Source organism: Pseudophryne corroboree, chromosome 6, assembly GCF_028390025.1.
Source record: "Pseudophryne corroboree isolate aPseCor3 chromosome 6, aPseCor3.hap2, whole genome shotgun sequence".
In the NCBI taxonomy this organism is placed as follows: Eukaryota; Metazoa; Chordata; class Amphibia; order Anura; family Myobatrachidae; genus Pseudophryne; species Pseudophryne corroboree.
Genome location: NC_086449.1, coordinates 288,276,913 through 288,294,166, shown reverse-complemented (window position 1 = coordinate 288,294,166; position 17,254 = coordinate 288,276,913). Strand labels below are relative to the sequence as shown.

The 17,254-nt window shown below is 45.7% G+C and overlaps 1 protein-coding gene across 4 annotated transcripts in view; it reads right to left on the bottom strand.

The window, feature by feature from the left end:
* The window catches only part of LOC134932068 (protein unc-13 homolog A-like), a 330,279-nt gene that overhangs the window by 290,529 nt on the left and 22,496 nt on the right, over window positions 1-17,254 (bottom strand). For all 4 annotated transcript variants that reach the window (XM_063926115.1, XM_063926113.1, XM_063926114.1 and 1 more), the window contains one exon: window positions 12,295-12,415. In XM_063926115.1, the coding sequence (XP_063782185.1) occupies window positions 12,295-12,415 (121 nt within the window). The remainder of the gene's footprint in view (window positions 1-12,294; window positions 12,416-17,254) is intronic.

Genomic DNA, 17,254 nt, shown 5'->3' with positions numbered 1-17,254 from the left:
CCAGATGTTCCCCACCCCTGATCAAGCCTTTCCTAACAATTACATGTAATGGCACTACACTTACATAATGGGAAAATACTTCACATAAAAGACAACTGGATGTCACAGTAGGATAGGACTCATTCTATGGGGAAAAGGATATAGCCTATGATTTTGGTAAAGTTGCTGGTTTTCAGTGATTTGTAAGTGCCATATAGATGTGTCCTCATAAAGCGAGAGCCTTTACTCCATATCGTGCGTGACGTCAAGTGCGTATGAGATGCTCTGAGATGAGTAGTGTACCATAATCGCATTGTGGACAGAGGCGTATTTATAGGTCAGGTCTCCTCAAGGCATAAACTTATTGGCCACCTGCCCCCTCTACAAAAAAAAAAGAAAAGAAAAAAATAGGTCTCATATACCCCTTTCACGCCAAGGTTTCTACCCAGTAATTTGATGGGTCAAACCGGGTTGAAATTCCGACCCAGGAATTTACCAGGGACGGAGACCCGGGTTGACCCTTTCACACAAGAAATACCCATGTTGAGCCATAAATTGGCAGCTAGAACTACTTTACCTGGTAATTTGCTTCCCTGTGTGAAGGGGGGGGGGTCAGGCTATGCCCTGCAAAGCAACCTGGCACTGAAATATCGGGTAAAAGCTGGGAAATTCAGACGTTTCTGTCTGAAAGGGCATAACTGTCACCTGCCTTCATATCTCAATACCCCTTTTATAGCGCTATCCAGTTCCCCCTATATCTCTATGCCACCCCACCCTTCCACAGCTCACACCTCAACCCCCCCCCCCACAGCTCATACTTTCCCCATCACTCCTTACTGGTCCCCCACCCCCAGCTCACCGCCCCATCACACCTCACTTCCCGCGTAGCTGCTCCGCCAACCCTCACTGCCCCCTATTGCTCCCATCTCCAGGCATCCCTTATGATGTTCTCTTATACCGTGCTGCTAATGTACCCAGTACTGTGCAGGTTATTAGTGCTGCTCACTGGCCATGCCGCCGGCAGCACCTTGTCACCAGATGACAGATAGTCTGTGTGTGTAATAATAGTGTGGAAAGCTGTAATGGAGTGGCTACCCCAGGGACCTGCTCCTGGGGTTATTATACAGTTGGAGGTACTTTAATGCACATACGAGTGGGAGACCTGGTTAATGACTATAGAGAATTTTATTCCTGTATATTCCAGATAGAGGGTCTGTGCAGGGAGAAGCAGATCTAGGGACCGTCCGGCAATAGACCATGGCTGCAATAAAGGCTCACACCACCCTCCCACCAGCAGACACTTGCTATCTGGAGGAACTGGGCTGGCCAGGTTATCATCACTCCAGGGTGATGTTGGAGCACAGAAGAGAGGGTGAAGCTGTGATCACAGTGGATGAGGGCTGCAGGTATGAGGGGCAGTTGGTTGATGGTGCCTTAGTGCACACATCTGGGCAGCGTCAGCAGCAGCTCAGGAGGTGAGTGCAGGAGGCACGGTTGACATCTGAAGGAGGAGAGGGCTGCCAGGGCAGAAGTAAGCAGCAGGAGCCCACCACAGGGCAGCATGCCAGTGCCTGCCTGAGTGAAAGAGAGAGAGAGAGAGAGAGAGAGAGAGAGAGAGAGAAGACCCTACAATGTCCTGCATATTTATGTGTCATATGTATTACCTCCAATAAGGGGCAGCTGGCACTGGGCACTTACACTACTGCCACCAGAGCCCTCTCATTGGCAGTGCCAATGTCACACTGTACCCAGGGCTGATCTGCATTCCCGCTTGACTATCTCCATTTAGTATAAGGGTGCCAGCCTAGTGACTAGCACTGGGTTCTCACTGCCCCATCACCCCCAACTTCCACTGCCCCTCTAAACCACACACACACAGTGATTTAACACTTGTATTTATTCTTTGATTTATATCCTTAAGTGGATGAGTCCACTTATTTCACTTTATTAACCCTGTCATATATAATAAGTTTCAATACACTTGCCACTTGTATAATTTCTGTTTTCCTATTACACACACACACGAGAAGGCACTAGCTATTACAGGACAATGACAGCAAATAAGCACAAGGAGGCAGCACAGACGTCCGCTTGTGAAGTATGCCACGTGCAATAGTCATCTCTAATAGGCAGGCTGAGAACCCTAAATTCTGACAAACCACAGCATAAATGGACCCCTATATTGCAGGTTGTGACAACATTTAAGAATCTAATGTATAATGTAAAATTACAAATCTGAACATTTGCGTGGACCCAAGCAAACCGAGCGATAAGGTATACATAACTACTATACCAAGTCACAGCACTCGACAGTAACATAATAGGAGATAAAATAATAAGGTTTTTTTAATATACATTTGAAGGTTGGTTACACATTAATATACATTGCAATGCATGTTCACTAGGAATATTCCGCATGACTCACATTAGTCTGCAGAGACCAACCAAAATACAAATTTGTTTACCTTAAAAACGCCTCAGGCACCAATTACGTACAGCAAGAAGAAGGAGACAACACTGTTAAACTGCAAGTGTGTGGTGCCTCCATTAAAGCGAGTGGATGTTAATTTGTTGTTAATGATACAATATGTTGGCTAACCCACTTATCAAAGTAGGAGACCGGTGCTTCATACAGTTATGCACCATCAGACCGCTCTGACTAGAATGTGTAGCTTTATGTTCTCATATATAAAACTTTATTAGAAAACTGTTATACAGCTACAAAAACGTGATTTAACAAAAAAAAAAAAAAAAAGTTTAGAAAGGGGCTACTTTTTACAGTGCAGTAAAACACAGTGTGCTTTTTCCATTTGTTCTCCATCTATGACAACCCTGGCTGAATTAGTTAATAATTGTCAAAGAACTGCATTCTACTACAGTTCATTTATTATTCCACCGAGGTGACTGCAACTAAACAATAAGCAGGACACGCAGAAGCAGATTATTATTATCACAACAGAAGTCAGGCAGGTGTGCAGTGCAAAGTACAAATCAATTTGACAATTCAAGAAACAAACTGTGAAACTACTGGGCATTTTCGCCAAGGTGCCAGACGGCCGATCTGGCCAACCCAGCGGCGGGGGTCGGGGGTGAAGTTTTTTCACTCCCCCCGTCACCCAGCCCCATAGCCCTGCATGCTAATATGGACGAGATTGTCCATATTGGCATGCATGTATAAATGACCCGGCACCAACGATGAACGAGCGCGGGGCAGCACACCGTTTATCGTTGATGCATACGCACTGAACGATATGGACGATATCTCGTTCAATACTGTATCTTTCAGTGTAATCACTAAGTGTGTAGGGCCCATATGGGGTGTATTCAATTAATGTCTGATCCTTTCCGACGGAAAGGATCCGACATTTGAGTATTCAATTCTTGGCAAAATCGACAGGATTTGGCCGTTCGACAATACCAATCCGACTTTTTCAAAAGTTGGATTGATATTGGGGGTAATTCTGAGTTGATCGCAGCAGCAAGTTAGTTAGCAAATGGGCAAAACCATGTGCACTGCAAGGGAGGCAGATATAACATGTGCAGAGAGATTTAGATTTGGGTGTGGTGTGTTCAATCTGCAATCTAAATTGCAGTGTAAAAATAAAGCAGCCAGTATTTACCCTGCACAGAAACAAAATAACCCACCCAAATCTAACTCTTTTTGCACATGTTATATCTGCCTCCCCTGCAGTGCACATGGTTTTGCCCAACTGCTAACAAAGTTCCTGCTGCGATCAACTCAGAATTACCCCCATTGTCTGAAACGGGGCTAAAACCGGACGAATTTGGCAGTGTTTCCGACAAAAAACACGTAGATCCGCGGCTATTCCACCGATCCACGTGTTTTCCGACAATTCAGAATTGCCGACTTGTCGGAAAGGATTGAATGGGTCGGAACAGTTTCCAACCTAAAATAGTTGGAAACTGCCATCTTTCTGACAAGACGGCAGTTTCCGACTACAACTGGATACACCCCTATGCTGTATATTGTAAGTAAAGTTAGCCATTAAACCAGTGGTTCTCAAACTGTGTGCCTAGGCACTTGAAGGGGTGCCTTGGATTGGTGGTCCAGGACCAATTCAAATTATTTATGGTCAATGTAACAGGCAAAACCAGTGCTGGAGGCTGTCAATCATAAAATACGTGAACAAATAGAAGCAAATCTTGCTACCCACCATACAATTGAACCTAAACATGACAGATAAACACAATTTACCTCATGTAATATTTCTTTTTAGAATTTCTCAATAAGAAACTTTTGGCCTAGGGGTGGCGAGAAAAAAAATTCTGATCCTCTAGTGCGGTACAATTCAAAAAAGTTTGGGAACCACTGCATTCAACTGAAACGATACAGATTTAGGGGTATATTCAATAAGAGTCGGATACATTCCGACATGCGGTTGTCGGAATGGATCCGATAACCCCTATTCAATGGACGGTCAAATCTGACTGTCGGATTTGGCCGTACACCGGGTCCCGTCAGCAGCTGCGGATGCGCTGACAGCAGCGGCCAGGGGTGCAGATGGCGGCGGCCGTGAGTGGGACGGCGGCGGGGGATGCAGAGATCGGCGGCCGGAGCTGGCTGCTGGGTCACATGTTTGGGGAGGTGCTGCAGGGAGAGAGGTGCCTGCGGGAGGCTGGGGGAGCTGAGATCGATGGCCGGCGGGGGGAGCTGGCTGCGGGGGGACAGGTCTGCGGCAGTCCGTAGAGAATGCTGGGGTCCACTTCAGTACCATGGGGGTATAGACGGTTCCGCAGGAGCCATGGGCATTAAGACTTTTTCAGAGTGTGAACTGGCTCCTCCCTCTATATCCCTCCTCCAGACCTCAGTATAGGAACTGTGCCCAGGGAGACGGACATTTCGAGAAAAGGATTTACTTTTATGTTAGTGGTGAGATTCATACCAGCTCACACTTCAACCATGCCGCACAACATGGCATTCAACACAACACATGCCAACGAGCATGAATATTACAGCAAACGTGTTGAAAACTTTAACAAATTAACAACTGCAGGTAAAGTACGCACTGGGCTGGGTGCCCAGCATCCTCTACGGACTAGGAGAAAAGGATTTACTGGTAGGTATTAAAATCCTGTTTTCTCATACGTCCTAGGAGGATGCTGGGGTTCACTTCAGTACCATGGGGTTATACCAAAGCTCCAGTATGGGCGAGAGAGTGCGGATGTTCCTGCAGCACCGATTCACCAAATTTTAGGTCATCAACGGCCAAGGTGTCAAACTTAGCAAACGTGTTTGTCCCTGACCAAGTAGCTGCTCGGCAAAGTTGTAATGCTGAGACCCCCTGGGCAGCCGCCCAGGATGAGCCCACTCTTCTCATAGTATGGGCATTCACCGAATCCAGAATCGGCAATCCTGCCGTGGAATGAGCGTGTTGAATCGTCTGCTTAGAAGCAGGACACCCAATCTTGTTGGGAGCATACAGGACAGTGCCTCGGTTTTCCGTATCCGAGCTGTTCTTGCGACAAATTCTCAAAGCTTTGACCACATCCAGAGACTTTGAACCAGCGAAGGTGTCAGAAGCCAACGGCACCACAATAGGTTGGTTTATATGAAAATAAGAAACCACTTTCGGAAGAAATTGCCGACGAGTTCTTAGCTCAGCCCTATCTTCATGGAAGATCAAGTAAGGGCTCTTGTGAGATAAGGCCCCTAACTCAGACACCCTCCTTGCGGATGCCAAGGCCAACAGCATGACCACTTTCCAAGTGAGAAACTTAAATTCCACCTCCTGGAGAGGTTCAAATCAATCTGATTGAAGGAACTGCAACACCACGTTAAGATCCCACGGTGCCACTGGAGGCACAAATGGAGGTTGGATATGCAGAACCCCCTTCACCAACGTCTGAACTTCTGGAAGGGAGGCCAATTGTTTCTGAAAGAAAAACGGACAAGGCCGAAATCTGGACCTTGGTTGAACCAAATCGTAGGCCAGCATCCACTCCTGTCTGAAGAAAATGGAGAAAACGTCCTAAATGAAACTCTTCCGTTGGACCCTTCTTGGATTCACACCAAGACACATATTGTATCCAAATACGGTGGTAATGTCTAGACGTTACTCCTTTCCTGGCCTGAATAAGTGTGGGAATGACTTCTTTGGGAATACCCTTTCGGTCTAGGATCCGGCGCTCAACAACCATGCAGTCAAACGTAGCCGCTGTAAGTCTTGATACACGCAAGGCCCCTGCTGCAGCAGGTCCTCACGAAGAGGAAGAGGCCGAGGGTCTTCTATGAGCAGCTCCTGAAGATCTGGATACCAAGCCTCCTTGGCCAGTCTGGGAAAATGAGGATCACTCGAACCCCTGTTCTTCTTATGATCTTGAGAACTTTTGGTATGAGTGGAAGTGGAGGGAAGACATACACCAACCGAAACACCCATTTGGTCACCAGTGCATCCACTGCTATTGCTTGAGGGTCTCTCGACCTGGAACAATATCTCTGAAGCTTCTTGTTGAGATGAGATGCCATCATGTCTACTTGAGGAACTCCCCAAAGACCTGTCACCTCTGAAAAGACTTCTTGGTGGAGGCCCCATTCCCCTGGATGGAGAACGTGTCTGCTGAGGAAGTCTGCTTCCCAGTTGTCCACTCCCGGAATGAAAATTGCCGACAGAGCTCTTGCATGTCTTTCTGCCCAGAGGAAGATCTTTGTCACCTCTGCCATTGCCGCTCTGCTTTTCATTCCACCCTGACGGTTTATGTACACTACTGCTGTTACATTGTCCGACTGGATCTGAATGGGTTGATCTTGAAGAAGATGCACCGCTTGTAGAAGGCCGTTGCAAATGGCTCTCCACTCAAGAACATTTATGTGAAGACAGGTTTCTTGACTTGACCATCTTCCTTGGAAGTTTTCCCATGGTGTGACTGCTCCCCAGCCTCAAAGACTTGCATCCGTGGTTACTAGGACCCAGTCCTGAATCCCGAACCTTCGTCCTTCCAGGAGGTGAGAACTGTGCAGCCACCACCGGAGCTAAATTCTGGCTTTGGATGACAGGATTATACTCGGACGCATGTGTAGATGGGATCCGGACCACTTGTCCAATAGGTCCAATTGGAATACTCTGGCATGAAATCGGCTAAACTGTATGGCCTCGTAGGCCACTACCATCTTCCCCAACAACCGAATGCATTGATGAATCGACACCCTTGTTGGTTTCAGAATTTGACCATTCTCTGGATTTCCAAAGTCTTTTCTACTGGAAGAAATACCCTTTGTACTTGTGTGTCCAGTATCATTCCCAGAAATGATAATCTTGTCGTCGGTTCCAAATGTGACTTTGGAAAATGTATGATCCAACCATATTGTTGAAGAACTGTCAGGGAAAGTGCAATGCTCTGCACCAACCTTTCCCTGGACCTCGCTTTTATCAGGAGCTCATCCAGGTAAGGAATTATATTGACTCCTTGCTGTCGAAGGAGGACCATCATCTCCGCCATCACCTTGGTGAACACTCTCGGTGCTGTGGATAGTCCGAACGGCAACATCTGAAATTGGTAATGACAATCCTGCACTGCAAATCTCAGATAAGCTTGATGGGGAGGATAGATAGGAACATGTAAGTAGGCATCTTTTATGTCCACTGACACCATGAATACCTTTTTCTCCAGACTGGAAATCACTGCCCTCGGAGATTCCATCTTGAATTTGAACCTTTGCAGGTAGAGATTCAGTGTTTTCAGGTTTAGAATCGGTCTGACCGAGCCGTCCGGCTTCAGAACTACGAAAAGGCTTGAATAAAACCCTTCTCTTTGTTGCAACAAGGGAACCAGGACAATCACTTGATCCTGACAATTTTTGTATTGCTGCGGAAACTACTTCCCTTTCTGGGATAGAAACTGGTAAGGCAGATTTGAAAAATCGGCATGGGGGGGGGGGGGGGGGGGGGGGGGGAGGTCTTGAAACTCTAGCTTGTACGCCTGGGACACAATTTGTAAAACCCACGGGTCCATGCCAGATTGATTTGATATGACCTAGTGTTAGGAGTATCTCATCTTTATCTATTGTGTCAATGTCTGATGACAAGTTTTCTGACCACTTTTCAATAGCACTACTCACCCACGCACCGGTAATGGTAGGCCTGAGTAGTGTCCCATTGGCCACATAGATAGATTTCAACTTGCGGTCTGCCGGCTCCTTTAGTGAAGCCGTTCCAGGTGCAGGGAGAATCACCTTTTTTTGTTAATCGTGACAGGGCACTGTCTAGAATGGGGGGTGACTCCCACCTTTTCCTGTCCTCTGCAGGAAAAGGATAAGCTGTCTGAATTCTTTTCGGAATCTGAAATTTCTTTTCAGGGTTTGTCCAGACCCCCTCAGAGAGACTGTTCAGCTCATGAGATGGAGGGAAAGTTACATTAATTTTCTTTTCTTTATTAAAGTAAGCCTTTTCCTGTGGTAAAGGAGGGGGCTCCTTAACTTCTAACACCTCCTTAATAGCAATAATCATGCACTGAATGTTTTTTTGCTAATTTTGGATCTATTCCCCTGGAATCACTAGTGTCAACACAGGAATTAGAGTCCGTGTCGGTATCAGTTTGTACTATTTGTGCAAATTACCTTTATTGTGAAGCAGAGGGGACCCCTGTGGATGAAAAGGCAGAACTATTAAAAATCACATATTCCACGGATTTTCTCCAGTTTTCTGCATGAGACTCAGATTTATCCAATCTCTTACTGATATTATTCACACTATCACGTAATTCTTTCACCCATTCAGGCTCATGGTGTGCCGGCACTGCCACCACATTACAACTCTGTGTCCCTAAAATGGCTCCCTCAGGGGAAGAGCTCCCTGCCTCAGACATGTCACACACGTGCACAAACACACCACAGACACTCCGGGGCTTATGGGGGACAGACTCACAGTAAAGTCTGTCAGTAGGACACAGAAAGAGACTTGCCAGCTCACAACTCAGAGCCACTGAAAAAAATCCCTGTGTCATAAAATTTGTACACAGAGACCCTTAGCGCTTTAGAATACCGAATAATATGATTTAAGCACCAAATATAGCTCCCCCCCCCCCACACACACTTTTTCACCCTGATACTTGATACAGAAGTGGAGAGGAAGATCAGGGTTTCTTCCCCTGCAGCAGCTTGGAGAAATTGACGCTGAGCAGTGTGCTGGCTGCCTGAGGAAGAAGCCCCGCCCCCTGTAATGGCGCGTTTTTCCTCAGCTAGTGTAATAGATATTTATACTGGCGGGGGTGTAGGACTGTGCCACGGCATCATATGCTACCTTTTGCCAGTAAGAGTAGGTTTCATGCTGCCCAGGACCCCCCCCCCCCCCTCACTGGCGGTACCTTAAGCAGTCACGATGACCGGAGGTCCCTCTTGCAGATCTCCGGTAACACTACTCACCAGTCTTCTGACTCTGTTAGGGGGGTGACGGCATGCTGTGGGAGTGAGCGCATAGCCGCAGCTAGTGTTCAGTACCATTCAGGAGCTAATGGTGTCCTGTCAGCAGAAGCAGAGTCATGAAACTATTTAGAAAGTTGGTTCCTACTTCTTCCCCCTAAGTCTCACGAAGCAGGGAGTCTGATGCCAGCAGTCTCCCTGAAAATAAAAAACCTAAAGTCTTTTAGTGAAACTCAGTAGAGCTCCACTAGAGTGCAACCAGTCTGCATGGGCACATTTTCTAAACTGAGGTCTGGAGGAGGGGCATAGAGGGAGGAGCAAGTTCACACTCTGAAAAAAAGTCTTAAAGTGCCCATGGCTCCTGTGGAACCATCTATACCCCCATGATACTGAAGTGGACCCCAGCATCCTCTAGGACGTATGAGAAAAAACAATAAATATTACAGTAATGAAAACACAATAGTGTGGTATTTGTAACAGAACAACGTAAGGGACCCATGGTGAACACTGTGCCTGATTCAGAGAGGGACACAGTTCATACAGCAGATGTGTCTTTGAGGCACCTGCTGTACAAAAATATATAAAAGTAGCAGGGGGTGTCTTGAGTGAATAGATGCCTCCTGCATGCTTGTGTGATGTGCTGTTGTGTCCAAAGACGCAGCAATGGTTACCTGCACGAACACTGGCCACCAGAGTAAACCTCCGATTACTGAGGATGGCCGGGCTGTTCACTCTGCTGGGGCCAGTAATGCTGCATTCTGGGACTGGCCTAGCTAGTCCCAGAATATGGGGATGACAGGCCCCCAGTTTGGGGAATGCTGTCCAGCTCCATCTAGCCCCTGCCCACAAATGCTGGCAGCCTGTTGCTTGGAGGAACTGTACATGACCACGCAGGATCCGTTCTGCACATGTGCAGAATGGGTCCTGCATATGCACAGCCGCCCCACCATCGGAGATGTGCGTAAAGCATGCTAACTAGCATCACAGACATTAGTTTTCAATATTAGCAATGACGACTGAAAATACAATTCACTCCATGACCATGCATATTGTATTTGACGCTAAATGGCACATAATGAATGCTTTTGCTTCATATACTGGGTGAAGCCACGACTTGTGCTTCACAATTCCTCAATTTATCAACTTCTTTTACTGAACATGTCCAAAATACTTACGCATTCACTGCCGAAAACTATTTGCACATAACAGGCAAAATGACAAAAGTGAAACAAACAATTTTGACAGAGACACTTTACTAATATACATTAGTAAATTCCAGGGAAAAGGTTGTTGCTAATACTGTAAATCCAAAAACAAAATTATTAATATTGATTAAAAACAGAAAAAATTATTCATCTGCCCATTAGACTATTAACAAGTAGGGGCCAGTGATTAAAACATTTGAGAACAATCTTTGCAGAACCTTTTTCACAGAGATACTTTCGGTTTTAAACCCAGGACCATAACGAAGGGTGTGCGAGCAGTGCCGCCGCACATAGTGCAGAACCCTGTGGATGGCTCTGTTGCTGCCCCAATGGCATCTGCATGTGGCTTGAAGAGTGATGGGCACCTTAGTGCTTTACTAACTGGAGTCTGTGGTGGTGTCTTTCGGCCCCACCCCTTACCCAGCGGCACCATCTCCTAGGCATGATATGCGGAAGTAGCGGGCGGAGCCGGCACAGGATGTAATGCCACCTTGTTACGACACTGTTAAACATAAATCAATCTATACACTGTACTCCCATACGTATTTATTCATGCCCAATAATGGCTATTTTGGTGATGGGAATAAAACCACTTGTTAGATATTAGCAAAACTGTCAAAACCATTGTTCAGCAATATTTGCGTTGTTCTGCATTTGGCAGGGATATTTCTCTTGTGTCACTGGTGGAAACACACTCCAGTATTCCCAGATGTAAACCAACCAAACCACACAGCAGAACAGTCTGATCGTCAATAGCAGACATATTCTTAGAGAGAAATCATTACCACTTATTACTATATAAGAACTCTTCACTCTTTTTCAGGCAAACCTATATGGGGTGCGAGAATAATGAGAAACAATAGAGGAACATCGTGAAGAAATGAACTGCCCCTATAGACTAAAAATTCCACAAAATACCAATTTATAAGTAGCACGCACAATGGCATTTAGCAATATAGGGAAGCAAAAGTGACGATTGTATCACTGGAACTTTCCAGCTCTTCAAAACAGTCTGTTGCAATGTAAACTGAAGGAACATAAAAAGGTCAGAATGGTTCTGTTTTGTACACGCACACATACATATATACACATACACATACACATACACATACACATATACATACACACAGCATCTACCACAAATGTGGAGGGCGCCCTCTACATTTGTGGTAGATGCTGTATATTTGGGGCCTGACAAGGTCATTGGGGGGCACCCGCACATTCTCCAAGTTGAATTGATGTGATTGCAGGACACCTTGTGGCTGGATGGAGATATATCTATATATCTATATATCTATATCTATATCTATATATATATATATATATACACACACACACACACACACACACACACACACACACATACATACATACACACACCTCAATGGCCTTTGCATAATCTGACAGATTGTATTCAATAAGTATTACTAGGCATTTTTCAGATTTTTTTCATTTAAGTACTATTAGGGTGAAAACTGTACATATAATTCCAAATTTAAACATTGCCACATAATTTATCACTGAGATCAAGTCTGGTCAAACTACTGTAAATTCCACTTAAACATAAACAAGAAAAGATGTTTCCTTTGGAACGTAATGTCTTGTTGGCCTTTACCTGCTTTTCTCATTTATTGTTTAGTCTAGGGAAACCTAAATGGCATGCTGTAGATGAGCTCACACTCTAGACACACAAATGTATAAAATACCTCTTACGCAATGTAACATTCTACTTACCAAACGGAACTGCAAAGAAAAGATCCAATAATATCTCATGGAGAGTTGGTTTGATACCACAAATTTCATCTCCATTTGTGATGACTTCAGAATATAATTTCCACCATTCCCCGACTCCTTCCTGACACATTGTAAAAAGTGGCAATAATCAGACATAAAAGTCTTATACGTTACATCCCAAACCATGGCAAACAACACAGTAATTAAGCTCATATCAGGTATAGTACAACAACAAAATAGATGTTGACAGTCATAAATCTTGTACAAAAAGAATCTGCATATCACCAGATTAATAAAGTAAAAGCAGCATCACTATATTATTATTTACACTAAGGAGGAGTTAAAGGGCAAAAATTACTTAAAACCATAAATGATAAGGAGTTCTAAACACATTTAGAAAGTAGATGATACATGAAAGTAAATAGGGTGGGCACTCATCATATTTAAAAAGAAAATACTTTTTATTTTACCACATGGGACTTTTCCAATGAACCATGGGGTTGGTGATGGCCAATTCAATTAGCAGCTGATACCCCATACCTTAATTAGCAGAGGATGTACTTTTCCTTGCAGCTTAAGGAGCTGCAAGGAACAGTCAGCGCAAAATTGCACCACTGGTAAGTAAAGTGAGGGGAACCCCAATAAATTTTGCACTTTAAGTGGAATCAGTGGGTTATCGAGCGTTACCAGAGGTTTTACCGCAAGGAGAAAAGGGGGTGTAGTATGGTATGCCAGCGGCCGGGCTCCCGGCGACCAGCATACCGGTGCCGGGAGCCCGACCGTCGACATACCAACAGCGTGGTGAGCGCAAATGAGCCCCTTGCGGGCTCAGTGGCGAGCCACGCTATTTATTCTCCCTCCAGGGGGGTCGTGGACCCCCACGAGGGAGAATACCTGTCGGTATGCCGGCTGTCGGGATTCCGGCACTGGTATACTGTGCGCCGGGATCCCGACAGTCGGCAACCTGAAGACCACCCGAGAAAAGGCTATATAATGTTAGGATATGGTACACTCTGTACCTGTCTCCTTCGGTTTATTAGTCTATGGGTGCATCCCCTAGTGTCAGACCCCTAGTGCTAGGAGTCACTCAGAGGCGGAGTTATATGATGTAGTTACTGTTCCTCCGTCTCAGGGAGAGAGTGAGGAGAGAGTGTGACACACAAAGAGACAGAGACAGTCTTGTATGTGCAAGTGTGCAGAGCTGAGACTGGGATAAGATCTCAGCTACAGAGACTCAGTGTTCCAATGGATGCATCCTAGCTCCAGAGCTGACGCCGAGTCAGGCACCGCATCATCTTCTCTACAGCAGAAGTCAGACTGCACGGCTGTGCAGTCCTCCATCCCTCACCACCTCAGACATCTCCTGATAAGTACCACCACCTTGTGTGATATATGGGCTCCTGATTACGGCTATTAGTGTTACATCTGAGTCACCTGTGTACACTAAATAAACCTGCATTACTGTTTAAGTCACATAGGGGTATATGTAATTGCGGTCGAATTCCCGAAAATGTCGAAAAACTGGACTTTTTCGCCAAAAATTTTTTTTCGACAATGCAATACAGTACTTTTCGTCAAAAAAACTGACTTTTCAAATTCGACTTTTTGAAATTCGACATTTGACAAATTCGACATTTCTGCAATGGTACAAATGCGGCTTTTCGACAAAAGTATATTCAATTGAAGAATGTAAATTCGACAACAGTGCTTTTTGACAGTAAATTCGTCATTTTCAATCCGCCTCACTTTGCTGGCGGAACATAATAAAACATTTTAAAAATATGTTTTTTTTTGTGTTTTTTTTTATTGCTAATAGCATATCTATTTATATTAGAAGGGATTAGGTACTTGGTTTGTCTATTTAGGAGGCACAAGTATTATTTAGATATTTTTTAAAATATTTGTTTTTTTATTTTTTTATGGAATGGGTTCAAAACCCGAAAAAAAATTGCGTGGGGTCCCCCCTCCTAAGCATAACCAGCCTCGGGCTCTTTGAGCCGGTCCTGGTTGCAAAAATACGGGGGCAAAAAATGACAGGGGATCCCCCGTATTTTAACAACCAGCACCGGGCTCTGCGCCTGGTCCTGGTGCAAAAAATACAGGGGACAAAAAGAGTAGGGGTCCCCCATATTTTTTGTACCAGCACCGGGCTACACTAGCTGGACAGATAATGCCACAGCCGGGGGACAGTTTCGGGCTTCACCCCTGGCCCTTGGGTGGCTGAGGGGGGACCCCTTGATTGAAGGGGTCCCCACTCCTCCAGGGTACCCCGGCCAGGGGTGACTAGTTGGGTATTTAATGCCACGGCCGCAGGGAGCGGTATAAAAGTGTCCCCCGGCTGTGGCATTATCTGTCCAGCTAGTGGAGCCCGGTGCTGGTACAAAAAATACGGGGGACCCCTACTCTTTTTGTCCCCCGTATTTTTTGCACCAGGACCAGGCGCAGAGCCCGGTGCTGGTTGTTAAAATACGGGGGATCCCCTGTCATTTTCCCCCCGTATTTTGGCAACCAGGACCGGCTCAAAGAGCACGCAATATTTTTTCGGGCTTTTTACCGTTTTTTGTACCATCTGAAAAGTCAACTCAAAATCCGTCAATTGGTCCGTTTTTCGACAGCGGGACTGTCGAATCCGTTTTTTATTGAATATGTCGAATTTCGGCACCCGCCGGCCGGAATTCGACGGTCGAATTGTGTCGAATTTAAAAACGAGCGAAAAATTGCCGCAAATCGCCCGGAATTGCATATACCCCTAAGTGTGTGGACTGACGTTACTGAACCAGATAGCCCAGTACACACTGCAATCAAATAAATAGTTCCATGCATTAAACCCAGAGCTTTCCAAGATCACCACCCATGACCAACTGAGAAAAACACTACACATTGGTGCTGGTAATAATAGAGGACCAAAATGTCAACTTTTTTTGCCTTAAATTCCAAAGGAGTGCAAACTAAAGGGTCTGCAGTGAATTATTCATTTCTACAGTTGGCAATTGTTACAAAGTGTAGTTATGTTCAATTACAGTACATAGTTAGCAAAGACGACAAATGTTCACCAAACTCAATCTATTTATGTAAGGACAGAGAAAACAGAAGCCCAACAAGCCTGCTGCCAGTTTATCCTTGCAGATTAAGCACAATTCTCTCTTGGGGTGTGGTATGCATGACAGTATACAGACGCTGGGATCCCAGCAGTGGAATCCCAGCGGAAGAGGGCAAGGGCAGCAAGCCCCTTGTGAGCTCGCTGCGGTCGCCACGGGTTCTATTCCCACTCTATGGGTGTCGTGGACACCCATGAGTGGGAAAAGTCCCTGTTGGTCAGCATACAGATCGTCGAGATTGAGTGGGCGGGATGTAGGGGGAGGTTATGTGACAGTCAGTCAGGGCCGGCTCCAGACCTATTAGCACCCTGAGAAATAAATTTTGAAGCGCCCCTACCCCTCGGCGCACGCGCTCCTGAAAAAGTGAGCGTGGCCTCACAACTTTATATTATCAAACTCTAAAATATATATTCATTTTCACACCTCCTCTACACACACAATTAGCAGCCTTACCTAGAATGCCCACAGTAGTGTTCCTTACATTTAATGTCCCCAATATACTGTCAGATACACAAAATGTTCCAGTAGAGTGCCAGATATACATACGCCCCCAATAGTGCAGTGCCAGATACACATATGCCCCCAGCAGTTCCATGCCAGATACAAAAATGCCCCCAGCAGTGCTGCCAGATACACATTATATGCCCCCACAGTGCTGCTAGATACACAAATGCCCCCACAGTGCTGCCAGATACACAAATGGCCAACACAGTGCTGCCAGATACACAAATGCCCCCAGTGCCAGATAACTGTATCCAAGTGCGGCTGGGATGGGCGGTGCGCAGTGTGCTGAATGCCGAGGTCTGGGAGCTTCACTCCCAATACCTCAGCTACATGCAGGCAGCAGGGACAAGAGCGAGCTACAGCAGCAGGGACACCCATCCCGCCCTCAACCCCCAGACCGGACTCACCCACCGCGATGTCTGCGGTGCTGCGGCTGCTCTCTCTCCGGCGCCGGTCATCTCAAATATGGCGCCGGTCCTTGAGCCAATCAGAGCTCGCGGCCCGGCAGCCAATCAGGAGCCGCGTCTGCCAGTCCGTGAGCGCTGACTGGCTGATGGCCGGCACCATATTTGAAATGGCCGGCCGCCCTTAAATAGCCAGCGCCCTGTGCGGCCGCCCCACTCGAACGTGCCTGGAGCCGGCCCTGCCGTCAGTCACCTGACCACCAGTCACATGACTACATCCAGTTTAGAAGACAAAAATAACCTATTTTTTATGAATACTTAACCTGTGGAAAATAATTAATGTTGTGTAAAATGACATTAAATTAAGGGAAGTGGTAAACTTGTTCTGTTTACATAAAACTAAGCAATAAGGTTAAAACAAACTGATGCTCAATGTGAATGTAAATATTTCTTAATTCATTTGTACAATCACTTTTGTGGAACATTTGCTTTCGTCAAGTACAGATGTACATAATCATTTATAAGGCCTCCATTAAAGGTCACTTACTTTTCATCACGAGGCAAAGATTGTACTATATAAAAGAAAAAACTAAGGTTTACATAGTGATGTCGGTTTGGCAGGTAAAACACAACAGACACGATTCATTTCAGCATCTAAGCTGGATCTATATTAACGGGATTGTAGAGTGCTTAACCTATTAAGCCACAACGCAAACTGTTTCTGTGACTACATTGTGACCCATTATTTGGTTTGTCATTAATAACGCACTTCATAGTTAAGTCCACATACTGTACACCCAGGGCTGGATTAGCAATGGGGCTACGCTGAAGGAGCTGCAACTCCAGGCCCACAGTGAAAATAGGCCCTCTCTGGATCTGCAGGAAACAGGAATAAAAAAATCCTGTCAATGGCTGCCAGAGGTTGTCCGAGATCCGACACCACACACCTCCCTT